General features: G+C 38.4%; 1 protein-coding gene across 2 annotated transcripts in view; it reads right to left on the bottom strand.

The window, feature by feature from the left end:
• Window positions 1–25,170, bottom strand: part of KNG1 (kininogen 1) — a 28,023-nt gene extending 2,853 nt beyond the window's left edge. Inside the window, exons 1-9 of one of the 2 annotated variants that reach the window (XM_081138256.1) lie at window positions 24,713–25,170; window positions 20,099–20,209; window positions 18,431–18,515; window positions 15,074–15,246; window positions 13,666–13,773; window positions 7,125–7,209; window positions 6,109–6,278; window positions 1,013–1,120; window positions 810–896 (exon numbers count right to left, since the gene is read on the bottom strand). In XM_081138256.1, the coding sequence (XP_080994382.1) occupies window positions 810–896; window positions 1,013–1,120; window positions 6,109–6,278; window positions 7,125–7,209; window positions 13,666–13,773; window positions 15,074–15,246; window positions 18,431–18,515; window positions 20,099–20,209; window positions 24,713–24,910 (1,125 nt within the window). In that variant the 5' untranslated portion in view covers window positions 24,911–25,170. The remainder of the gene's footprint in view (window positions 1–809; window positions 897–1,012; window positions 1,121–6,108; window positions 6,279–7,124; window positions 7,210–13,665; window positions 13,774–15,073; window positions 15,247–18,430; window positions 18,516–20,098; window positions 20,210–24,712) is intronic. The other variant, XM_081138255.1, reaches the window with a different exon arrangement.
• Between the last annotated feature and the right edge of the window lie 2,101 nt (window positions 25,171–27,271).

Here is a 27,271-nt window from a genome sequence, read left to right as displayed (position 1 = left end):
CACTACCTGTGAGAACATGATGGCTGGGGCAGTGTTCAGTGGTGGGAAGAGAATGGTCTTTGGAATCGAACAAGCCAGACCCTAGTTGTCAGCATCATGTGGATATGGAGGGCTCTGATTTGACCTATGATTGAATCTCCACACCATTAGTTTCACTTTTCTCATCTCTAAAGTAAGAATAACAGCAGCACCTTCCTCATAGGGTTGTGTGAAGTCTCAGTACAGCCTGGGACACAGGGAGCACTTGATAATGTTAATAATCACTCCAGGATCTCAGAATCTTTGTAATTTCTAGTGTCTCATCCTTGACAGTAGGAAAGTATTACTTACCTCCCAAGGTTCTCTTAAGCATTAGAAAGAATGATACAAACTAATGTTCTCAGACTTGCGTGGGTATGAACCCCCTGCGGATCACGTTAAAATGCAGATTTGGATTCAGTAGATGTGGAGTGGGGTCTGAGATCTGCATTTCTTCCAAGATCCTTGGATGTAAGCGGATGCCACTGAAGCATCTCAGAGACACTCTGAAGCCACAGAGCTAGTGTTGGCTCTGCACACCAGGGCCTGCACTTCACTGAGAAAGAGCCTGCTGAAGGATAGGACACTGACAGAATGTGAGAAGTGATTAAGGGGACTGTTGTTTTCCTTTCTAGACATAGAAAAGAAAGATTAGCATGGAAATGTGAGAGTTCTCCCCATTTTAAAAAGATAGTCTCCTAACTCATATAAATAATGGTTCGCTTTCAACCCCCAAATAGGACTTTTCAGAATGAGCAAAATTTACCCAAGCTGACTAATTAGAATCATACCTGTCCTTGTGATTGACAGTTGACAGTAGGGAAAACTTTATCCTCCCAATGTATTACATAAATGTCAGCAGTGCAGGTGAGAATTTTCTACCCATGAAAACAAAAGCAAAAGAGAGAACAGTGTTATTAATGAAATACTCAAACAAGTATAAAACATCAAGTAGATTTCCAGGGAATAAGTAGAGTGTTGCATGACTACTCACTCCAAGTTTATTGGTCTCGCAATTTTCGGTCAACTCTGTATTACTTTCCTTGGAACATGTGGTTTCCCTGGCGGTGAACTCAATAAAAAACTTTGCTCCAGCCACCACCTGGAAAATTAATTAGCACAAAGTAGAAGCTTAATTAATATTGTATAATAAATCATGAGTTTTTACCCTAAGGGATCTTAGGGGAGAATATTAAAATTTTAATTATACACTGACCAAATGAGAGCTACACACAAAAAAGTACAAATATTTGACAACTAAACTTTTAGTAAAATGTTTGGCTGTTGGTTGGTCTCGTCTCCTTTTCTCCATAGGAAAAGAAAAGCAGGCTATAATTTTTATTTTTATACTTTTCTGAGTTTTATGGTTCAAGAGCTGCAAAATTCATTAGTCATTCAAGTGCTCAAGTTGTAATAGAATCAAAGAAGAGTAGGAGGAAAAACTTAAACGTTTTCTTTAAGTATGCATTATTGTCCTGCCAAGTCTTGAATCAGAGAAATACTGAGTTAGTGCCACTATAGCAATTATGTGACTTAAATTATGTGATTAGGAATATTATTTGGATTTTCTAGTTTGCCTCTCTTAATTTTTAATATTAAGAAACCATTGCAATCTCTAGCAACAGGTTTTAATTAACTACTTTATTTTTTAAAAATATGTTTTTATTGATTTCAGAGAGAGGAAGAGAGAAACATCAATGATGAGAGAGAGTCATTGATCAGTTGCCTTCTGCACGGCCCCTTCTGAGGATTGGGCCTGCAACCTGGGCACATGCCCTGACCGGGAACTGAACTGGCAACCTTTTGGTGCATAGAATGACAACCAACCAACTGAGCCACACCAGCCAGGGCTCTAGCAACAGTTTAAATCATCATATAATACTGTCTGCACAATGAACACTTTGAAGCCCAATTTATTTATTTTTTTATATAGAAGAGGCACATTTTATTTATTTAAAAAATTAAACTCACGCTTTTTAAAATACTCTGACATCAGTAAAATTGCAAATGTAGCTTTTTAAAGGTCATTTTAAGATGCCATATCTTACATCTCTTACACTTGAAAAATATACTTGGTAAAAATGACTTTAAATTATGTGTTAAAGTGTTAATTGATATGGCCCAATTTCTAGACCAAGTTATTCAGTACTTAATTCTAGGGTTTAAATGTGTGTGCGAGTGTGTAATGTTATATATACCTATCAAAAAGAATACATCAATATATCTGTTGACCTGGAGAGATGACCATTATTTAAAAAAATGAAGTTACAGGCTGACAGAATAATCTCATTTGTAAAAGTAAAGCACAACAGTCTTCCCTATCTCTGTGTTTTTTAAAAGCCTGGAGGAAGTGTGGGGGGGCGGAAGAAGAGTGGGAGAAGGGAGTCATAGGAAGGACTAAACTCCCTCTCCACCTTTTCTGGCGTTGTTCTGCTGTGGAAGCATGGTTAAATTTTTAAGTAAAATTTGCTACTTAGCCTTTAAAAATCCAGGTGTATGTGTAAGTGGGGGGGAAGGTTCTAACCTTCCTCTAGGGTCTATATTTTGGTGATCATAAGTTTTCTTGCTCTTTTCAGAATATATCTTAATCCAGTTTTTAACAATAATGCTGATCAAGGTAATGTTGCCTAAGAAACTTGACAATATGTAAAACAAACCACAACTGATGGCTCTGCTCTATTCAGGGTCCAGAAGAAGGAATTAAGTAGATGTAAATCTTCCATTTGAGGGCCTCAAATTCAATCTATTTGGCTATTATTATCAGGTGTCGTTCTAATCAGAAGTCTTCCCTGCTCAAACCCATCCTGCTCAAGTTTTGTTTTTAAAGTAGAGAATACCACATAGCAAAATAAATTCCAAGTGCATTAAAAATTTAAATTAAAGAAATAAACTCAAAAGATATAAGTAAATATCCATCAGATCTCAGGATAAGGAAGGCCTTTCTTAGGTGAAAAGCAGAGGAAGGAAACCTAAGGGAAGGAAAATTGCCTAAATTTGTCCAGACAAAAATGAAAACTGATTCTCAAGAATCACAGCAAGCAAAGTTTAAAAAAAAAACAACCTGGGAAAAATACGGTATAGGATTAATATTTTTATGCATATAAAGCACAACACTAAAAAATGAACAAAAGACATGAACAGGTATTTCAGAAAAGAAGTTAAAATGGTCATTAAGACTGAAAAGAATGTTTACTTTTATTAATAACCAAAGGTGTGCCCACTAAAAAACCAATGCAATAGCATTTTTAACCTGTATGTTGGCAAAGATGAAAAACAGCGTTGATACCTGGCACTGGCCACGTGTGGGAAGCATGAAGCCTCAATCCCTGTTGGTAGAAATATAGCTCAAATCAAGATGACCAATGTCCTATACCCAGGTGGTATGAATGTAAATTGGCATAATTGTAAATTGTTTGGCAATTTGCATCAGAAGTCTTAGACACATATATATGCCTTGACATTTCTAGTACTTTGTTAAAGGAAAAAATTCCTGAAAGTGCACACACAGATCCTTGAAGTATATTCACCTGAGCAAAGACAGGGAGAAATCTAGACAACAGTGGGCACAGCAGCAGTCGGTGCCAGGCAAAACAAACAGCCTGTGACAGAAACTGCAGTCGTTCACATGTGCAAAGGGAGGATTTAAGAAATATTTGGTGTCTGAAATATGAAACAAACTTGAAATGGACATACATCCAAATAGGACTAAATATGCCAAGACCAAATACGTAAAATAAATTTTTAGCAATTTGGCAAATTGGTCATTTGGAGATTGGTTTTTGGCAAATTCATCATACTGTAAATGGATTTCCAGTAACTTGGCTGCTTCCACCAGGGCTTTCATAAATGACCATGTCAGAACAGCCAAATTGGTTCTCTCTAAGCACAAAAATCAGTAAAATTCATCTTTTGTAAGTAAGTTTGAGAATCTTACCATATTTCAGATTGATTTGGCAAGTGAAGGAATGTCAGTTCCCTTCAATCACAGCATTACCTGTTGTTCCCCTGGCATCCTTAGCATAAACACACACACACACACACACACACAGACCCGCACTATAATGCTGATTAATCTACAGAGACCCACAAGTACTAAGAGGACTAGATAGTCATGTATGAGAATGCATGTGGTTCTCTCCTGACAGCAAACCTCTGACATGCAATATTCGGCAGAGTAGTACAGTATTCCTGCACCAAGAATATGGGAATTTTACAAGAAAGCAGACATATGAAGTGAGAAGAAAAGCTGACAAACACAAGAGTAGCATGGATAGGTGTACCCTGTGCGTAAGCATAACATGGGTCATGTGCCCTTGAAAAGAGGAAGAAAGATTGTGGTGTCCGGGGCAGGAATAATGCCTGAATAGGAGAGAAGTCAAAGGGTCAGCTTTGACTTATTTTAATACCATTTGCTTGGTTGTTTCCCCCAGTAGTGAAACTAATACAGGAAGTTAGAAGATGAAAATAGACAGCCCATCGTACCATCACCTAAAGCCACCGCTGTGAATAGTTGGAGGCATTGGTTTCTTTTCGGTATTGTTTTCTGTACTTTTAAAATATCACAACTGACAACAGAGTGTATATTCAATTTTATGGCCTCCTTTTTTTTCACTGCATATATTAACACAAGGCATTTCCCACATCAAGAACTCCTCACAAAGACGCTTTAAAATTGCTTCTTGATACTCCGTTTTAAGGATATGCCAGATATTATTTGATCATTTCTATATTACTGATCCTTTTGACAGTTTACCATTTTTTCTTTTATAGTTAAAGCTGCAATGAATATCATTGTCTATAAAGACTCTATTTTAGATTTCTAGAAATTCAGTTACTGAGCCAAAAGTATGAACTGCTTTAAGTGAAGTGTGTGTTTTTTTCATCAGATGATAAAGATCATGGTAGTTTGCTATAACAGTTTGGTTCTATTTTGATTACTTTTCTTTAGCTTATATTTAGGGAGCCCAGTTTTGAGATTTATAACACGAATCTGTCCATGAATAGTTTAGTCATATGCTGTTGGAGATGGAGGGAATTTGGGCTCTTTTCACCCAGCCACTCATTTTACAGATGGGGCCACAATGACTGAGTAAGTCTGAATGACACCCAGGACATGAGTGGCTGATGCTGTGCTGAAACTGGTCTCCTGACCCCCAGACTAAGATGCTCCTTATCTATTCACAGGGCATGGAAGGAGAGACAAATTCCTAGAGGGTACATTTGTGGCCTGGAAGGACGAGGGCAGGGATGACATGGAGGTGAGATTGTGAAGAGAGTCTGGGTGATGATACACTGAGTGATGGGGCTGAGACCAAAGCACTAAGTGATGCTACAATAAGAAATGAGTCTAGAAGGGCAGAGAATAAGTCTTGCTTTTCCTAGCCCTACATTTTATTAATTATATAATAGTTGCTAGAATTTATGTAACACTTTAGAGTTTGAAAAGATAATGTATTGACATATATTATCTCTTTTTTTTGGTTCCATTTATTTATGCATTCAGTGGTTGCTTCTTTTTTAAATTTTCTGAGGTCTTAACTCTTTTTATTTTTTAAAAACTACTTTTTAATTGATTTTTAGAGAGAGAGGAAAGTAGAGGGAGAGAGACAGAAACATCAATGAGAGAGAAACATGGATCAATTGGCTGCCTCCTGCATGCCCCCTGCTGGGGATTGAGCCTGAAACCCTGGCCAGAATTGAACAGGGGCCTCCTGGTGCATGGGTCAGATGTTCAACCACTGAGCCACACCGGCCTGACCATTGGTTGCCTCTTGTATGTGTCCTGACCAGGAATCAAACCCATAACCTTGGTGTATCAGGACGATGCTCTAACCAAATGAGCTACCCGGCCAGGACTTGACGTGTATTATCTCATTTGGTCCTCACTTGAGTCCTTCACAGACACAAAATGAAGAGAATGTCCTATAACAAGTCCTAAATGACTTGTCCAAGATCACATGGCAAGCACATAGTAAGGCTGAGACTTGACATTCAAATTCCTTTCACCAGGTATACTATTTCCCAACCCAGAGCCAAGATCAGTGGCAAAATTACTATAATATCACTATTTTTGTAGCATAAGTTACAAACCTGTGATGTGGCTCTAAGCACAGTGTCAACCTTGAAATAGAAAGTTGCATTATTCTCTGCATTTAGCTTTGTGATGGCATGACGCAGAGGCTCCTTCAGCCTTGGGCTGTCGACAGGTAACTCTGCAGGGCAGCCAATACACATGTGAGGTGGTAGTACAAAATCGTCCCCTGGAAGAATCAGGTTTTAAGTCAGCATATGCACTCAGGAAACAGTCTGGCCTAGTACCTCTCCTGCGCATGGTCCAGCATCCACGTGCGGAGGGCCACGTGCCAGCCTAAAGCCCAGCGGTGTGTAGGTGGAGGCTGTCTGTCTGACCTTCACCTTACTGCCTCTGCTCTCTTCCTCTCCTCAGAGTCAAGTGTATTTAGGGAAACCTTCATTCAGAAGGTGTTAGTGACTCAATCAATATGCTGCACTTTTCCTAAGTATTTGCATTTTTGATAGAAAGTGTAAAAAGCAATGCTTAACTTAAAGGAATGATGCTCTAGTGGGAAAATTTTAAGTCTTGTGATTCTGGTGAGCAAGCAGCTTCAGTGCTGCTCCTCACCATGGAATGTATGCAAATATCTTCCAAGTATGAGAAAATCCAGCCCTTGGTATAAGAAATACTGGCTTGACTACAAACTCACACTATCCCCCCCCCCCCCATTATATCATGCAGGAGAAAAAAGTCTTTAATTAAAAGGATTTTATTCTGAGTGATTAAAAATGAGATACAGCTTCCCCAATTTATAACACCTTATGTAGGGACATCTTAGACACATTGTATCTGGAGGCAAGCTTTGCCCAAAGAACATAAATCTTTTCTTCTGTCACATGTTCCCTCTGCCACTTGGCAGAGCAGTCTCAACTGCACCCGCTACAGCACAGCTGTGCAGAAATGGGGTGCAGCGTTCTCAGTAAGGCCTGTCGATCATATCATGGGACCCAAAGCAAAGTTCCTATGAAAAGACCTAGCCAGTTGCCTGGGATCAGCGTGTACTATTAGAGAACAAACATGTATTATCGCATACCTGGTAAAAACTCACACTTCTGTGAGAAGGAAGCAATATTTAGCTGAGGATCCATGTACGCATGATCTGTACACTTGCCGGTTTCCTAGTTTTTAAAAAGTAAATAAGTGCATTTAAGTTCAAAACATTTTAAGAACCTTTAAACATTTAGTAAAATTAAATATAAGATGTCAGCTTTACATAGAAAACAAAACAAAACATAGTCCAGTTGCAAAAGAGAGAATAAGAAATAGTTAGGTATTAGCACCAACAACAATAAATGCACATACATGAACGCAAAGACGCGAAGTAAGATGACAGGAATACCTAGGGCAGGAAAAATAATTATATAATTGAGTGGGTAAAATTTCTTTTAGAAAGGCAAACAAAGACTTCCAGATGAAGTTAAAAACAAAATTAATGTATTATATTTTCAAGAATATCTTGTAATACAAAAGATAAAGGAAGATTAATCATAACGGATGAGCAAAGCTATATGAGGCAAATGTAAACAAAAAAGGAACTATAGTACTATTTATATTGGACAAAGTAAAATTCAAGTAACAAAAAACTCATGATGGTAGTAAAGAAGATAATTTTATTTTTATAACAGATATAGTCTAGAAGCATGGAGTCAAAATACATAAAGCAGAAATTAGATATATGAATAGAAATAGATTAAAATAATGGTGGTAGGTGGGGAAATTTAATATACAACTATAAATCTAAGACAGACCAAAGGGATAGAAAATAAATAAGGTCATAGAAAAAGAGTAACATAATAAAAATGTATTTAGATGGTGCTTTCATATGATACATATGACTTAAATGATATTTTTAAAGTATGATACAGATATTTTAAAAAATATATATCTTTATTGATTTCAGAGAGAGGAAAGGAGATGGAGAGAGAGAGATAGAAACATCAATGATGAGAGTCATTGATTGGCTGCAGCCTGCAACCTGCTCACGTGCCCTGATCGCCTGGATCCTAGGTCGACACTCAACCGCTGAGCCATGATTTGATTTCAAATCAAAACAATATAGGCCATGTCCTTTGACCTCAGCACCAAAAAGAAAAAAATTCCTAAAAATTAATAAGTTTAAACAAATAAAAAAGAAACTAACTACTTGGAAATCTAAACAAGCTTGCCTAAATAGTCAGGGTCTTCCTTGGATAAGAAAAAATAGAAAAAGCAAAACAAGAAAAATGAGAATTTTACATAATGTTGCCAGCGCAGCATTTAGAGTTAAACTCATGGCTTTATCTACTTTCATAATTTAAAAAGAGAGAGGCAAGAAACAAACAAAACAACCTCAAATCTAGGTGTTTCTCTCAAGAAGTTAGAGAAAGGAAAAGAATCATAAATAGCCTCCTGCAAAACAAAACAGGAGGAAACAATAAAGCAAGAACTGAGGAACTAGGAAACAGAAAGCACTAGCGTTAATAAATAAATCCAAATGATCGTTCTTGGGGTAAGGGAAAAAGTCAAAATGCAAAAAAAGGCAACATAGCAAAGGAAAGAGAGAAGTATAAAAATATAAGAGGATAATTATGAACAAGTGTATGCTAATTTAAATCCCAAAGAAATGGATACTTTTCTGGAAAACTCTAAATAACCAACACTAACTTAACCCAAAGAACAAAACTCGAGTGGACCAATAACCCAAGTACTAGGGGATGCTATCATTACTCTCAACTCCCATTCCATTTCTCTCCTCTAAACAACATAGATGTTTTATAGATGAATAATTTTTAAAATTAAAGAAACATATAGTTCCATGCTATATAAACTGTTTCTGAATATAGAAAATAGTCATAAACTACCCAACTCAAAAAATAGTGGCTAACCACCTAACTCAAAAATAGAAAGTAGCAGGAAAAGAGGAAGGCCAAATATGACTTGGACTGACTCCATAAAAGAAGTCATAGAAATGAGTCTACAGGCACTCAGCAGAGCTGTTGAAGTCAAGACAGTATGGTCATCACTCATTCATAGGGTCACCAGAGTCAAAGCTGACTCAACTGCATGTCACACACACCCAATTCATTCTACAAAACTATAATCTGGATACCAAAACCTGAAAAAATAGAATGCACACACAAACATACCCAGAAAACTGTCAAACCATTTTCACCTTTAAATATAGATGTAGAGTTCTTAAACTAGAAATAAAACCCAAATGCATATTTAAAGAATCATTAACACTAAGCAAACAGAGTTTAAGAATCTAGAGATTACTATTAGGAATGTTGTCAAAAAAACATAACACATTAAATTAGAAATATATAACATGATATTTCAATATATATTTCAAGCATTTGCTAAATTATAACACCAATATCTTAAATTTTAAAAAAATGTATTGGGATGATATTGGTTAATAAAATTACATAGAAATAGCTTTAGTGAACAGTGTTCTGGATATATATAAATAAAATCATACAACTTTTAGAAATTTAAAATAACACTTGCCTAAGTAGAGATATATACCAAGTTATTGACTGAAAAGACTAAATATAGTACATATGCCAATTCTCCTTAAATTAATTTAGAAATGTAATGCAGTTCCAATCTATACGACAATATAAGTTTTTCTGACAAACTTATTCTAAGTTGGTTTTGAGGATATAAACACTGGAATAATAAATCACAAATTTAAACCTACCGTTAAAACATGGTGATACAAAAATATAGACAACAGGTTTTTCATAAGAAACTATTATGGAATAAAGGCTGTCATAAATTTATGTATAAGGGGAGAATGTTGAGATATCTGGTTATCTTCTTGAAAAAGACTCAATTCAGAGACCTCACAAGATACATTAAAGTTAATTCCAAACAGGTTCAAAAGCTTTATTTAAAAACACTGACTATAGACAAACTAGGGGAAAAAGGTGACTGCTGAGCAAATTGTGGAAGAATTCTAACGGAAAATATTATTAGGTTTGATCACCTATAAACAAAATCTACTTATAAGTCAGAAATACCATAATGAAAACTAAACAATGAACAACTAAGAAAATATGACGAAGCACTGATACCTTTAGTATACAAATGCTCTTTTCCAAATCATTAAGATTTATTCCAAAGAGAAATGGACAAAGGATATAGGAAATAATTCATAAATTCAACCCATAAATTTCTAACAAATGTATGAAAATAAGAAAATATACCAAATACAGAAATAGCTTTATTCTCAATAATGTTTGATGAGTTACTAACTATAATAAAAAATGAAAACAACCCAAATGTCGAACAATAGAAAAGTAATTGAAAAACTATCTATCATATCTTAAATAGGATTTTATAGTTATTTAAAAAAAAGTTTATCAAGAGTTTTAATGACATAGGAAAATTCTAAGGTGAAAAAAATGCAGCATGTAAAATAATCACAATGATTAACAGACAAAGAAATCACCCAAAATTGTCAATATCTCCCCCCCCCCACAAAAAAAAAAGATCAGAGGGAAATATACTTTGGGTATTTGGGGATATGGGTCAATTTTTTTTTTTCTATGTTTCTGCATTGCCTTGACGTTTTCTACAAATGTTTATTTCCAATAAGGAGACATCTATGTAATAAATGTTATAGTTGTTAAAGATACAAGGATTGCTACATTTACAATACCTTAATTTTGGATGGGGAGAAGGATTCCTGAAGTAGCCCTGAGGTTCTCAATTCTATCAGCATATTTGATTCACCTAGAAGCTTTTAGATTATTCTGACTCCAGGGACCCCCCCCAGACCAATGAAATCTGACGTCTGGGGGAATGGCCTAGGAAGAGTTATTTTTCAAGCTGGCGAAATGATTCTAATATGCAGTATGGCATGAGAACTACTTATGAAACCTCTTAACTCAGTGCTTTCTCAAACTTAGAGTGCAAGTGAATCAGCTGAGAACCTTGTTAACATGCAGATGCAGTAGGTGTGGGGTGGAATTCAAGATTCTGCTTTTCTAACAAGCTCCCTAGTGGTGCTGATGCTGCTGGTTCAGGGATCAAACTCAATAGCAAGGCCTTCAGTCTCACCAGCTGTAGGCAAAATAGTTCCTTTATATTTTAAGTCCTTTAATTATTGAAACAACACTGTGAGATAGGTGTTATTACTCATCACTATTTGACAAATGAGGAAATGGAAGCTCAGAGGAGTTACACCAAGAATCTGATTGGCTTTGTGACTCCAACTAGCCCTTGCATTTTTCTGTGTTGCAAAGAAAAGACTAACTTGAGGCCTTAAAACAAATGCAGGAAGATTAAAGCTAGATAACATCTATATAATCTCAAATGACTAACTAAAAAATGTAAAAAACAGGTGTTAAAAGGCCAAACTTGACTAAAAATAACAAAGCTAACTAGTAGCTAAGGCATACATTTTTAGAGGGTTTCTCTCTCTCCTTTTTTACTATTTTTTATTATGGTAAAATATATGTAACATAAAATTTGCCACTTTAACCATTTTTAAGTGCATAATTCAGTGATGTTAGTTACATTCAGAGTGTTACGCAGCCATCACCACTATCTACTCTCAATAGTTTTCATCACCCCAAACACAAATTCTGTGCCCATTAAGCAATAAACTCCCATCTCCCTCCTCCCAGCCCTTGGTAGACTCTCATCTACTTTTGTTTCTATGCATTTGCATATGTTATATATTTCATATAAGTGGAATCATACAATATTTATCTTTTTGTGTCTGGCTTATTTCACTTAGCATAATGTTTTCAAGGTTCATCTATGTTGTAGCTCATGTCAGAATTTTATTTCTTTCTAAATAAAAGAACATCCCATTGTTTTATATATACAGTGAATTGTGCTTTTCCATTCATCTGTTAATGGACATTTGGGTTGTTTCCACTTTTTGGCTACTGTAAATAATTTTGTGATGAAAACTGACATAAGTATCTGTTCGAGTCCCTGTTTTTAATTCTTTTGGGTATATATCTAGGAGTGCAATTGCTGAGTCATGCGATAATTGTATTTATAACTTTTTGAGGAACTACCAAACTGTTTTTCACAGTGACTGTACCATTTTATATTCCCATCAGCAATGAACAAATGTTTCAATTTTTCCACATCCTCCCAATACTATTTTCCAATTTTTAAAAAATTATAGCCATTTTTAGGGGTGAAATGGCAACTCATTGTGGTTGGTATTTACACTCCACTGATAGCTAATTATGTTGAGCATCTTTTTGCAGTGCTTTAATGGCCATTTGTATAGCTTCTTTAGAGAAATGTTTATTTTAAAGTCCTTTGCCCATTTAAAAATTAGGCTGATTGTCTTTTTGTTGTTGTATTGTAGGGGTTCTTTATAAATTTTGCATGTTAAATCCTTATCAGATATATAATGTAAATAATTTATCCCATTCTGTCGGTTGTCTTTTCACTCTCTTAATAGTATCCTTTTAACTTTTCTCCCAATTATGAAATAAATATATGCTTGATTAGAAACATTGGGAAGTATTAAAGAGTTTCAAAAAGTATAAAGAATCAAAAAAAGGCACCCATAGTCCCAACCGAAAGTTAATTATGTTTTATACTTTTGCATATTTTTTTCATCACTTAAACATTTTTTTATAAGAGTTCATTTGAGGCAAACTAACAACATATGACAGGGAGCAAGACCTCAAATGCTCCCCTCCATCACTTTTAATATTCACATTTACTTTATATATTTGAATGAATATGTATGTATAGTTTCATAGTCTATATTTTTACTTACCATATTATAACCATTTTAATAAGTCATTAAAAAATATGTAAGTATAATTTTATGGCTGCATATATTCTACTGCATAGGTATGCTATAATTTATTTAAACATACCCTAATGTTGAAAATATAAGTTATTTCCATTTTTTTTCTAGTAATAATAATGCTGAAATTAACATCTTACTGTCTGGATTTCTCATTTTCTTCCCATATCAGAGACTTTTAGACATAGAATAATAGACTAAAGGGCTTGCAATAATCCTTTGCTCAAAGCACAGTCTTCTGCTAAAATGCAAATCCAGTATTCTGGGAAGGTCATGGTGCCTTAGTCATCTCAACATGCATTAACGAATGCCACTTAGCGATACTCTCCTTTAACATAAATTTGGTTCTGATAACAAGATGTAATCCTAGAAAGTGATAGAGGCTCAGGATGTGTTTATTCAAGATAAAGGAAGGGGAAAGGAGGGGAGGAAAACAAGCAGAGCCAAGTTTAAAGTTAGGGACTATCCTGCATTAGAGCTCAGGAACACTGGAAGGATGTTAAGCACAATGGGGAAGAAAAGGAGAGAGGAAAGTGTAAAGACATGAGCTGACAAACTTGACATGGCATCATTTTATTTCAGGCCCTGGTTATATGTGTAAATGCTTATTGCTAGATGTACAGATTTTTTTTGACCAGATGGGTAAGGCAGCACTAGTGACATGGTGAATGTGACTATGAATTCATGAATGTCACCTAAAATTTCAGTCACCAAGTCTTCCTATATAGCTGAGTATTCCCACACCTGTAAATACCAGACACCAAATGCTAGTGACTTCATAATTAGATTTTTTTCTACTTACACCATTTGGAAGGGACTTGCAGTCTGGAGTTAAGAATAGAAAATTCTCCTTCAAACAATTAGTTTGCTCAATTACGTAAGTAACTTCATAGTTCCATCCAGCTACCACCTGAAACAATTTTGAATTGAATAGTTAAAGGGCAGTTTAAACATTATTCACTGTGTTATGAGGAGCTGAGAATACTGCCTGGCATATTGCAAGTACTCAAAAATAGAAACTATTATTACTAGGCAAAAGTCATGACTGAATAAATATTGAGCACTTTATGACTCTCATACTCCTCAACACACACACATCCACACGTGCACACACATGCACACACTCCTACACATTTAAATATAAAAAGTAAGTGGAGTTACTGTATTTTCTTAAGAAAGACCTAGCAATATTTCCCCTGCCAGGCAGCAAAAAAATAATGTCCTCCTGAATTTTGTGAAATATTAGTAATGCTCTTTTAAATATATCTTTATTGATTTCAGAGAGAGAAAGGAGAGGGAGAGATAGAAACATCAATGATGAGAGAATCATTGATCGAGCCCACAACCCGGGCATGTGCCCTGACTGGGAATTGAACCCCAATCACCTGGATCCTAGGTCGACGCTCAACCGATGAGCCACGCCCGGCTGGGGAAGTAATGCTCTTTTAGATGGTTAAAGAAAACTTTGGAGCTAGAATGGTCATTACTGATAGATTCTCAGGTTCTCAGACTGTCAGGCAGTAAGTTTTCTTCTGCTTTATCTTGGGCTAGTCCCAACCTGACAGCTGGATCTGAATGTAGTTGAGTAGAACATGCATCTTGCATGAAAGCAAGATGGACAGTCTATTAAAAGCAGGGAATGTTATTGACCAAAGTGAGTCCTTCATAATTAGACACTGAAATACAAGGGACCCAGTCAACTCTCAGTAAAGGCTTAGTGAACCAAGTCAATAAAAAGACCAGATTTACAAGTATTTACTTTTTTTTTGATGATATGAAAACTATAATTTAGAGGGTATTCAGAAAGCTGTGCCCACCTTTTTGGGTACCACTTAATATTTTGGAGCCATGTTTGACTCATGATAGCTAGGTGATAATGTAGTTTTCTTCAAACCTTAAGGCCAGAATGACCTTTACATTTCACCATCTCTAAGAAGAACGTGACCCAGTCATTAAAACCAACCTCAGAGCAAGGGGTCTGATTAGAAACTCCCTTGCCCATTACATGTTGTAGTATCCGAATCACTTTGACTAAAGAGAAAGCTCTTTACCTTCTATGATAGTCACATGAAGACATAAAAGAGCTCCCTCTGCACGTGGAATCATATATTTTCTTTTGACCAATGGTTTATTTTAGGTAATGAAACCCTAAACATAAAGATCCAAAACATTTTAACAATACTGTGGGAAATGAAAACTAAAGAACAAACCTGCCTCTGTGCCTTTTTTACTTCTTTAAGAGTGAAGAGGTGGGAATGATTTGTGTGGTTGTTAAAATGTTGAATGGCATGTTTCAGAACAGGTTCCAAGTCAGGGCTGGCAGGTGATATGGGGTGCACACAGCCTGCGCATTCATACGTGGATGTCATCACAGGGCCCTTGGCTTGACAAAGAAAGAGTAGGCAAAAGGGCAGCATTAATGAGGAAAACCCGTATTCAGATACATTGCCCTAAATAAGAAAGATAATTTCAAAGGCCGTGGTATACAAACTTTCTAGTAAATTCTAGTATGTATTAGAAAAAGAGAACACAAGACTGCTTTTTAGTCAATCAGAGGGAAAAAAAACCTACCATTGACTTAAGAACATCTTACATGCATACTATTGTGCATAATTATTTTAAAATCATAATAAATTATAGAAATAATACATGGATTTATCCACTTATAAAAAATTAAAATGTTCTCTGGCTGGTGTGGCTCAGTTGGTTAGGCATTGTCCCCATGCACCGAAAGGTTGCTGGTTCGATTCCTGGTGATGGCACATGCATGGGTAGCAGGCTCTACCCTGTAGGGGTTGTGCAGAAGGCAGCCAATCACTTTCACATTGATGTTTCTCTCTCTCTCTCTCCCTCTCCCTCCTTCTTTCCCCCCTAAAAAATTAAATAAAATATTTTTTTAAAGCAAAACATTACAGGTATATTATTATTTATTTCTCAGTGCTAATTAAAGCTCCTTGAAGCCTGGTTCAGGGTATAATATGTTTTGTATCAATTCAATTCAACAAACTTGTACATATTTTGCACCTGCTGTAATATGTCAGGTGCTGAGCTAGACTATGTGGATAAGTTAATGTGTGTTAGTAATGGTCACTGTGGTGAAGGAGCTGGGCAAAGTCAAGTGGGGGAGAGAACTGTAGATGGTATTTCAAAATAATTTGGCAAGAGCTTAGAAAGGCAGGAGCCCAGAGTGAGCTCAAGAAAGACTTTCCTGAAGAGAAGAGGTCTGAGCTAAGAAGGGTGAAAAGCAGTCAATATCAACTGGGCAACACAAGGTGCGAAGCCTAAGAAAGAACAAATGGCTCCCAAGAAAGCAGGAGTCAGGGGCAGCCGTGTGGGATGTGGTGTATATTCATTTTACCAGGACTTGAAGCACAAGGCAGGAACTGGTGATTGAGGTCTGAACAGTTGGTAGAGAGAGTCCACTGCTGTTGAGCCTGGGCCACTCTCTGGAGGCCAGGAGTTACAGACTATATTCCAAGGGTCATGGGCTCCTTGGTGGACCTGATGAAAGCTATGGCGCCCTTTCCAGGAAAATGCGGGTACTCACAATGTTCCCCACATAATTTCAGGGTGTTCATAGATCCACTGAAGTGAATTAAGAATAGTCTGCGGTAACAATGGGGTGCCACTGAAGGGGTTTTGATAAAATAATGTAAAATACTAAAACAGGAGTGAGTTTGTATTAAGTTACCAAGTAATGTTTATAACAGATGGTTTTAACCCGCTGTTAGTAGAGGCACACGCTGTAGAGGGGAGAGTCATGAAGGAGTCCTAGGCCCCTTCCCCCAGGGCTCTCACTGCCGGAGTATGGAAAATCCAGACAGAATCAGGAGGCCAACAGTGTTCTACAGCAGTGTCCCTCAGTTGTTAGCAAGTCAACACAACTCCCCTTGCAACTGTTTCTTGGCTTTCACTCCATAAGTATGTGTGTCAGAAAAAAAATTTACTGGGTGAATGTTCGTAGCTTTCCTCACTGTTCCTCTTGCAGAGGTTATGCAGCATCAGGGTAGTAGACAAAGTTAAAAAATTGGAGGGGAATTACATGGGAAAGGTGAGAGAATTACTGATGGGAAGACAAAAGATTGATCAACACAGGGGGTGAAAGGGGAGATGGAGAAGAGGCCAGCAGCTACTTTTTGCTGACCTCAAGGGCAGCTCCGACTGGGGTAAGAGAAGAGATGGAGCAGCCTTTTGAGGGTGAGAGGAGTGGGAAAGATGCAAATTCAGGTTTTCCTGGTGAAGGAATGATTTTTCACCCTGCCCCAACATTTCTAGGGAGATTTTTAAAAACTAAAATAATGATTTTAAATTTTGAATTCTGAAACATATGTGGCCAAAAAGGTTTCATATAAGGGATTGGGGACCTAGTAGTGATTGTGGACCTAGAAGGTGTGGCAAAGAGCTTTTTCTCTCATGGCATATAAGTGCTGTAGTCTGGATAATGTGAAATTTGCTTATGAGCTAAAGTTCTTAAACTGAACAATAAAAAGCTACTCCAAAAAATTTTTTTTTAAATTACTTGTGATTTCTTTTCTGTTTTGGACTGTTTTTCTTTGAATGCCACTTCTTGCTAGGGCTGAAACTCAAGGGGTATAGTTTTTGTGCGTTCCATGTGGATGACTAAGGCCAGGAGAGAACAGTGGCCCCTCCACTGATGTTCAAGAGTGTGGCTGTGGATGCTGTTCTGGAGCCTCAGCTACTAAAACCTTACCTTGCAGAAAGCCAGTTCTGGGTTGGCTTTTGTGATTGACATTACCTAGATATGCCCACTCTTCTGCACCCAGCCGCTGTGCCACCAGAGGGAAGGAGCTAATAGTGGTTATATCTGTTCATAAGTTGCTCTATACTTACAGGGTCTACTATACTAACTCTGTTAATTGTTAGCTGTGGGACCTTGGGCAAGATACTTAACTGTGGTGAGCCTCGGTTTCCTCATCTGTAAAATGAGAATATTAACACTTGCCTCATAAAATTGTTGTGAGGATTAAATAAGTTGACGTAGGTAAATCAATTAGAACTGTGGCTGGCAATAAGTGCTCAATAAATGCCAGCTATTATTACTTTTATTCTGATTGTTATTAATACTTTATTATGACTGTAACTTCAGTCCTCTCATCTAGCTTCAGACTACAATAATCCTCTGCGGTGAGAATTACTTTGGCCCCTTTCATAGACAAGGAAAAGGGAAACCAAAAATGTAAAGAGTTTTGGAAAGATTCCAGGCCAGGTCTGACCTCAAAGCCTGTGTTTTTCTGGCCCAAGGACACTCTCACAACTGAAGGTATGTGGTATGCTTTCTAGCCCTTTCCCAAGGCCCTTGCACACACCTAATACAGCGCTGCTCTTCAGGGAGAGTGTCAGGGTAGTGCTAAGGGGATGACTGGCAGGACCTGGCCCCAGCCTCAGTACTCTGCTACCCCTGACCCTAACCCTTACCAAGGCTGCAAGCGGCATTGCTATAGCCACCTGCTGCCCTCCAGGAAGGAGCTTTGTCTAAGTTATGTTCCTGGCCTCACAAGAAAATGGTTCATATCCCCCAGGACAGAGCCGCTGAATATATCAGCTACCTGGAGTAATGTGGCAGGTCTGGGTAGCCACGGAGAATTTCCCATTGTTTCTCTTCCCCACATTCGCAGTGCATTCTCCTGTGGCCTAAAAGGAAAGAAAGAAAAAAGGAGACCATTTATCTTAATCTTTCAGATGGAGAAGAGCACCTAGTACTAAATATGACTTTTCTTTTATTTAAAACTTAAGATTTTTTTCTAACAGGGTTTTGAAACACAAGAATGAATGTTTCTGTAGCCTAATCATCATTATTTACAAGCCATCGATATTCATGAAACATTGAGATGGTGAGGTTTTAAAGTAGTTTTATGTTTGGGGCACTGGAGATATTTCTTTTTCACCAAGATGAGCACAGTGCCCTAGAACCAGCATGCTAAACTCTCCTCTTACAGTTCAACTTCAGGACTCAACTGCACACTGGATGTGGTGTTTTTGATACCATCATAATAAACCCAGTTATTAATTAGCTGAAAAGGAGCAAAGGGAAGGCCAAATAGACACGTGCCCAGTAAAGTCTGGGAGACTTAGGGAAGGCACTTGTCTGTCAGTCACACCTGGAAAGGGGTCAGTGGCCATAGTAGGCGTGGCCACTGTAAGCCTGGGAGATTTCAGATGTTTAAACTCCTAAAGGAGTTCCCTCTCTTGCCTCTCGCTCTCTTGTGCGCTGGGCTCCTGGTTCTCTTGTTGCAGGGGGCATGCTTCCCTGCTATCGCCCACATGGCTCACAGCCCTGTAGACCCCACACGATGGACTAATGGGCTGGAATTAGCCTGATGCTGTGTGGGACCCAGCTCCACCATGAAACGAAAACTTGGGACACTGGCTCTGCTTTTAGCTCTGCTGAATCCCCAGCTGCACCTCTTCCAGGACTGGTTTAAGGGAACTGGGACTTTAGAAACACAAGGATATAATTACACCAAATAAAGATCACTCATCCTCCCATTCAAGTCCTAGAAAATTATTTTTCTCAAGATATCGTAAGGATCTGACCCCCAACGCTCAGTGGGGAAAGAGATCCCCCACTTCCACTAGTGGACACCCCATTTCCACCGATAACATTTTGACATTAAAGAGGTACGTCCATGGCTGTGGAAAGAGTGGCTTGCTCCTGGCAGATACCAGCTGTAATCTCCCTCAGTTAAGGCCAAATCACCAGGTGTGGTCTGACACACAGGTGCTAGGCATTTGGTTAAGATACATTGTCATTAAAACAAGGTCTTTTCATAATGTACCTCCTTCCATCCTCCAACAACCAGATGAGGTCAATTTTATTTCCCTTTTACCAGGGAACTCCTGGGTTAAGAGTGATCAACCAGCTAGAGGCAGAGCAGAATTTGAACTCAGGTCTGTACAAATAAAGCTCCCATGGTCTCCTCTACCAGCCTTCGATCTTAGCCCAAATTTCAATCTGTTGACTCTCTGGGACATGGTCTATATGCCCCAATTGGTCATAAGAATCCCCTCTCCACGGTAGGGCTTTCTCCACATCTCATGGTTGGCCTCTATGCCCTTTCTGTCTCTGCAAGAACATAGACATCAAGCATTTGACTTTTCTACACATTTGAGGGTTTATGTGCACCCCTCACAAAGAGGCTCAACAATAAGCATCATCCCCAGCACTAGTAAAATAAGATAAAAAAAACCTGGAGGCTCCAGATCATCACACTTACAGCTTGCTCAGGTTCTTTGTAGTCACAATCCTGCCAGTTTTTGCCACTTTCAACAGAACAGTTGCCTTCCTTGATTTCGTACTTGACCAAAAAAAATATGTTCTGGTCTTCCTGAAAAAAAGCAACCAAAGATACATAAGGTTCATTCAGCTGATGCAACAGCAAACCATTTGAGTGGGATCTGGTGCAGTTATGAATATTTGATATTGATTTAATTCAACAGGAGCAAAACATTTATTAAAAATACTGAAAGTTATAAATACTTGAAAGAATATTCATAATATATTTGTAAACATATGGATTTTTAATTTACTAAGTAGTATTCATAGTATTAGCCTATTTTTGTAGAGACCAGTTTATATGTACATATATGATTTTAAATATATATATATATATATACACATATATCTTTATTGATTTCAGAGAGAGAAAGGCAGAGGGAGAGAGAGAGAGAAACATCAATGATGAGATAGTCGTCATTGATCAACCACCTCCCGCATGCCCCCGACTGCAGATCGAGCCCGCAGCCCGGGCATGTACCCTGACTGGGAATCGAACCACGATCTCCTGGATCCTAGGTCGACGCTCAACTGCTGGGCCACGCCCCGACAGGCTACAGATATGATTTTAAAAGTCTGAAAGTTATGCAGCAAAGCTGTTAAAATGTTTGTGTCTCAGTGGTGGGTATATGGTTGTCTTTCACTCTCTTCTTTAAATAAACATTCCTAAATTGTCTGAGTATTTTTTGGAAAACAAACATATATTACTTTTACAATTAGAAAACAAACCATAAAACAAGAGGACTTTTTCATTTTTGAAAAAATTGTTAATAGTTATCTCTGGATGGTGGGATTAAATTATGGGTAATTTTAGCATTTTTATTTGCTTTGTTTTATTTTCTATTTTTTCTAGCATGTCATAAAAATAATAACTTTTAAAACTCAAAGGTTCTGAGTTAGATGAGCTTTTAGATGCAAAATCCTGGCATGTTGGAGCAACAAGAGATATGAGAGGTGATGTTGCCCAGTCCCTCACTTTGCAGGTGAGAGAAAGGAGGCCTGAGTAGGTAGGGCTGAGCTTAGGCAGCCTCCAACCTTGGAAAAGCAAACATATATTACTTTTACCAGCCCAGACCCCAGGTCTCCAGAGCCCAGGGGCAGTGCTCTCTCAGAGCCTGCACACATCAGAATATTTATATCTGAGAGATGCTGGAGCCAAACATGGTGGTCTCTGAGGTTTCTTTCAGGCCTCAGATCTTGATAAAGCAGTAGGTGGTAGTGGTATACATAGCAAAGTAGAAAGCGATTCTATGGACATTTTAGAACAAAAAAACACATTTGCCACGGATGTCAGCCAATGAAGATAAGGCCAATAAAATGTTGCTGAGGGCACCGGGACTCACATGACTACACTAGTTTGTAAAACAGAGTGGCTCAATTTTACTTTCGGGCTTTTTCTTTAATCTCCTCATATCAAATGGCTGGTTTTTTTCTTCCACTGAAGTAAACTATCACAGAGACATAGTGAAATTCATTTGAACAAACTATTGAAAGTTTGTATTTTTGTTTACTTTGGTTTTATTTTTTCTTTACAAATAATTTGCTTTCTTTTGTGTTCCACAGGACAGATTTCTAGTTTCAAAACAGGGTACATCAAGAACAAAAATATTCCCCCTGCATACCATCTTTATTTTCACCAATACAAGAAAACCTTCTGGAACATAAGCAAGTATTGAACAACTGAATCTACAAGTTAACACATAATCTGTTATGGCAGAATAATCAAGAATTTCCCCCAAAGAAACATTTTAATTTTCCCAAAAATCTCTTATTCCAGGTTTTAGGGTAGATAACACACTGGCAGCCAAAGAAGCTAAAACTCTTACTGTAAATAGATCCAAATTAAGACTTTCTACATTTCTTTAGAAAACAGAACCAGAATTCCTTCTTTAAAAATGATGATCCTGTAGAATGCCTTTACTTCCGTGTTTATATAATATTTTATAACAGTGAAACAGACACAAAATGTTGACAGCTCAACAATGCCAGATGCAGGACATTTACATGTGCACTTTTGTTTAAAAGTCCTACAGGTTTGTTGACTAAGGATAGACAGCAAGTCATATGATCTTATTTGTTACTTTTTCTACCATGGTCCATGATCACTATGTGGATACAGCTAAGGACTGGGCCCCAACTTTCAGGAAAAAGACCACAAAGAAGAAAATCAAGGTGACGATTTAGTTCCCCTAGATGATCATTTGAACTGGAAAAATAAAAGGTGAAAAATACAGACTGCAACGAGTTAAAGGAGTTGGGAAAATTTGGTGGAGAGTGGCACAGTATAAGATTAAGGTCATTGGGCTTGGGATGGCAAGGGCGCTGCAAAAAAGAGCATCCACAGGACCAAGTACTATACTAATTATGTCCTATGGTGTCACTCCCTCAACAACATTAGAATATCTGCATGCAATAATAAATAGGTCAGTCATGCAATAAGGCAGTGTGTTGAATATGCATTCGTCCTATGGAATGAACCACTGCAGAGAGAGGTGCAGGACACCGTACACATTCTTTAAGTTTTCTTGTGTTGCGTTGGATTTGTTTGTTTTCAAGGCTACCCAGGCAAACTCTTCCCAGGGACCTCCTTGGAGAGAAGAGTGGTCCACTGAGCCTGGTTTGCTTAATATTTCCTTTATCAAGAGATGATGATTGGATTTAAAGGAAAATAAAAGCTAGCAGTTGTTTGATTTTTTCCCTTTCAGTTGCATAATTCTGAGTATTTTCATATAAACAACAAAAAAATCACAACCAAAAAATCACAAACAAAAAACCACAACCCAATAGTTTTTATGCATCCAGCTGTTGTGTCCCCAGGATGTTCCAGATGGTTCCAGGTAACTAGTTTATGGACTGTGGTTTTGTCCAGTGAGTAAAGGTCAAAATCCAATGCTGTGTTTATCATATGAAAAGGTCCAGTTTCTTTGATAAGGTTCAGGGTCTGCTGCAGAATGTGTTTCCTTTAACGTCCTTCACCGGCTGTGAAGCTCTACAAGTTCCTTTGAGTATGCCTTGTCACACTCACCATCCTTATCTGCTTTACTTTGCTTTATTAGGCTTTTCACTTCAAGAATCCGGTTGCTATTGATTTTTAATATGGGTGGCAGGGGTTCGTGATGTAGGGGGAAGAAGGAGAACTGCTTTCACTGTTGCTGCCAGTAGCTCGAGACTTCAGGGGCCTCCTCTATTTACAGGTCTCTCCATTTTGGAGTCATTGTCATTCTCTGCCTCATCTGATTAGTCCAAATTGTCATCTGAATGCAGACCTTTTATTATAAATCTTAAAGGACCTTGTTGCCTAGTCTGGGACTGTGTGAAGCTGGAGCTGGAGCTGGAGCTGGAGCTGGAGCTGGAACTGGCAGGACTGGGTTGTACAGACCTGTGCTCCAGCAGAGGGAAGGCGGCCTAGAGTAGACCAAAGCCATGCAGGAAGAGACTGGCCGTGGGGCCCCAGGTAGAGGGCTGAAGAGACAGCTGCCAAGCATTCCCACCCTACCTGAGTCTCTCCCCCACAGAGACCACCCCTTCCCTGTCTGAAAGTTTGTATTTCTTGGAATCACACATCCTATCAGGATTTATCTTCAACCTGAGTGTTTCCATAGATGATAAAAAAAAAAATATTCAAAACCAACTAGAACACTACTGGTACCTTTGATGCATTCAACCATAGGGACTTCTTGATAGATATTTTGTATAATATAGTAGAAATATGTTAATCTTATTTTTTACTCCTTTTAGACTACCACACCACCCCTCGTTTAACCTAGCTTTATTGAGGTATAATTGACAAATAAAAATTGTACATATTTAAGATATACAATAAAGTGATTTGATATATGTATACATTGTGAAATGATTACCACAAATAAGCTAAATAACATATTGAAACCTCACATAATGACTTGTTTTGTGTGTGTGGTGAGAACACTTAAGGTCTAGCCTTTTAGCAAATTTTGAGTATACAATACAGTATTATTAACTCTAATCACCATGCTGTACATTAGATCCCCAGGACCTATTCATCTTATAACTGAAAGTTTGTACCCTTGACCAACACCTCCCTACCCCCACCCCACAGCCCCTGGCAACCACCATTCTACTTTCTGCTTCTGTTGAGTTTGACTTGTTTAGATTACACTTACATGTGAGATTATACAGTATTTGTTAGATGTACCCCCGTAAGCACCCCCTCCCCATCTGAGGTTTGGAGGTCTTTATATTTTAGTTTAAGGTTGGTCACCCAGTAAATCCTCTTGCTGTGGCCTGAGTTCCTGGGTTTTCCCACTCTGCACAGTCCCTTTCAAATGACTCCATCTACCTTTCTCTAATTTCACCCTAGGGTACCTCTCCTCTGATCACCCAGGAAGCCAACCTTGGTGGTCTGAGGACTAGTCATACCCTGCCCTACAACCCCCAGCCCAGAGAGTAGGGTTGGTCTTTTCTAAGAGCTGTAAGCCTCCACCTTTAATCATCAGATTTTGATGGTGTGTGTGTCCTGGGTTCAAGTAATAGCACAAATCCCAAATGACCTCAAGGTTAAACACAGCTTACTCACCGTCTTGTTGACTTCAGTTATGCGGTACAATACAAACTGGTTGCCACTTTGGATTTTACTGTTATAGTTCTTCAGAGCTTTGTCGACAGCCTTAAATACATCCTCATCATTGCAGTCAACGTCTTGTGATTGGTACTCCTGGGTTAAACTTGTTAGCAACTTGGAACAAAGGAAAAGAATGGTAATTAACTTCATCATTTAACAGTCTCACTCTGGGAATTTCACCAAGAACTGGGAGCTAACTTGGATGCTGATATTAACTCTCTTCAGCCTCTTATCTCTCTGTCTCTCCTCTCTCTGCCTTAGCACTTCAGGGCTCTGCTTGAATACCTGCTGCCAACCACTATTTGCCCTATCATAAAAGGACAACTGGCTCTGGTGGCCTATCCACGCAGATCTCAGGCTGGTACATTACAACACTGGGGTCATTGACTTGCTTGTTTGCATTTGGGAGGCATGTGGGAGCACAGAGCACATTTCCAGGTAATTGCACAACTTTGCATAGCAAATCAGGGTACAATCTAATAAAGGAGGAGAAAAAACATCAACCACTTGTTATTCCCTTTCCCAAATCCATTTATGAAGGTCACTACAATGCAACCAAGTGCAGACACCTTTCAATAAAATTTCTTTGCACACCTGGAAAGCCCATGCAGAGGGACATAGCGAGTGCAGGGAGTCTCACACCAAGACATTGGCACAACTAAAAATAAAACATGGGCATCCTATCTGGTCTCTGGCCAAGCCAGCCTCTCTCCACTCAATTGGATTAGTTGTAGAAGAAAACGCTCCCCAGGGTGGAGGAGACAGAAGAGAAACTTAAGGAGAGAAGGGTTGAGTGAAGCCTGCTTACCCTGTCCATTCTTCTTGTTTCTGTTTGGTGGACATTATGGGGGTCTTTCATTCACCAAGCCTAAGTGACCTTTCGATAAAGTTATACTATTCAGGGAGAGGAGGTCTAAAGGTAGGTTAAAGATATGGACCAGCCTTTAGGAGCTGTTTGCTTTCAAGTCTTTCCCTCTTCTCCCCCAAAAGATGTTTGACTTCTTTGTTGTTGCTGATAAGGTCTCTGACTGGCTGTATCTGCTCTGTAGGTCAGTGCTGGTGTCACATTGGTTATTAAATATTTTTGGTATGGTCATGTGGCTCCAGGAAATGGAGTCTAGCTGTACTCTAAGGAGGAAAAGGAGATGGGCTGCCACCATCGCCATTTTTAGAGAAGGAAGATGAGGCCCAGAGAGGTTTAATAACTTTCTTAGGATCCTATAGTCAGTAAATTGTAGGACGGGGGTTAGAATCTGCATGGGCCTTCTCCAAAGTCAATTTTTTTCTGTTTATTATACTGCCTGAACCCACTGCCAAGTTCTGTTTTCTTTCCAGTTTTATTAAGAAATAATGGACATACATCACTGTATAAATTTAAGGTGTTCAGCATGATGCTTCTATTTACATATCTTTTGAAATGATTACCAAATAGGTTTAGTTAACATTAATTATCTCATATAGATATAATAAAAGGAAAAATTTTCTTCTTGTGATGAGAACTCTTGGGATCTGCTCTCTTAACATCTTTCTTATATATTATGCAGCAGTGTTAACTATAGTCACCATGCTGTAAATTACATTCCTAGTCCTTACTTCTCTTAAAACTGGAAGTTTGCATCTTTTTTTAAAAAAAAAATTCCCATTGATTTCTTTAGAGAGAGTGGAAGGGAAGGGGAGAGACAGATAGAAACATCAGTGTAGAGAGACACATTGATTGGTTGCCTCCACCGGGGCTGGGGATGGAGTCTGCAACCGAGGTATGTGCCCTGAACCAGAATCAAAGTTGGGACCCTTCGCTCCGCAGGCCGACGCTCTAACCACTGAGCAAAACTGGCCAGGGTGAAAGTTCTCTTGTTCCTCCAAGTCGTGTTTCTCTGAGTCTTCACTTGGAACACCCACCATAATCAGCGTGGTGCTCCTTTCCAACTCCTCCTGGACGATGCCCATCAGTTGTCCCCTCGCTCTCCCACTTTACTTCTCCATCTTTTTGGACCCCTCCTTCTTCCCAGACTAAGAACTTACCCAAGTCTCTTTCACCCTTAGTTTTTTTCTTTCCCCTCCTTTCCCCCACTAGAATCTACCTTCTGCCATCACCACACACCTGAAACTGCTTCAGTAAGACAGATAGAATCTAAAGTCTTATTAGCTTGTGTCTAACTGCTTGAGACTGGTTTGGGAAAAAAGAAAAAGAAAGACAATTCAAATGTGAAAAAAAGAGTCCCCTGGCACCAAAAATGAATAAAGAAAACTTTCTGAGACTAGAAAAGCCCCTAGCATGGGGAGAAGGTATGAGAAGAACAGAGGAGTCTTGGGGTTCTGGAAGCAGAGGACACCTCTGCCCTGCTTTCTGGACATGTAGCCAGAAAGGCAACAAGATCCCAGGGAGAGAAGAGTCACAAGGTATTCTTGGCAGTCATGTTCATCAGTAACCTCACAGAGACTCCTGTGCCCCCAGTTTGATACAGAAGTAGCAGATAAACTAGACCCAAAGAGTGATGTGAACAGGGTAGTAAG

This window comes from Miniopterus schreibersii (genome assembly GCF_964146895.1).
Source record: "Miniopterus schreibersii genome assembly, chromosome: 5".
In the NCBI taxonomy this organism is placed as follows: Eukaryota; Metazoa; Chordata; class Mammalia; order Chiroptera; family Miniopteridae; genus Miniopterus; species Miniopterus schreibersii.
Note: the sequence above shows the minus strand (reverse complement) of the source record. Positions and strands in the feature narration are given on the sequence as shown.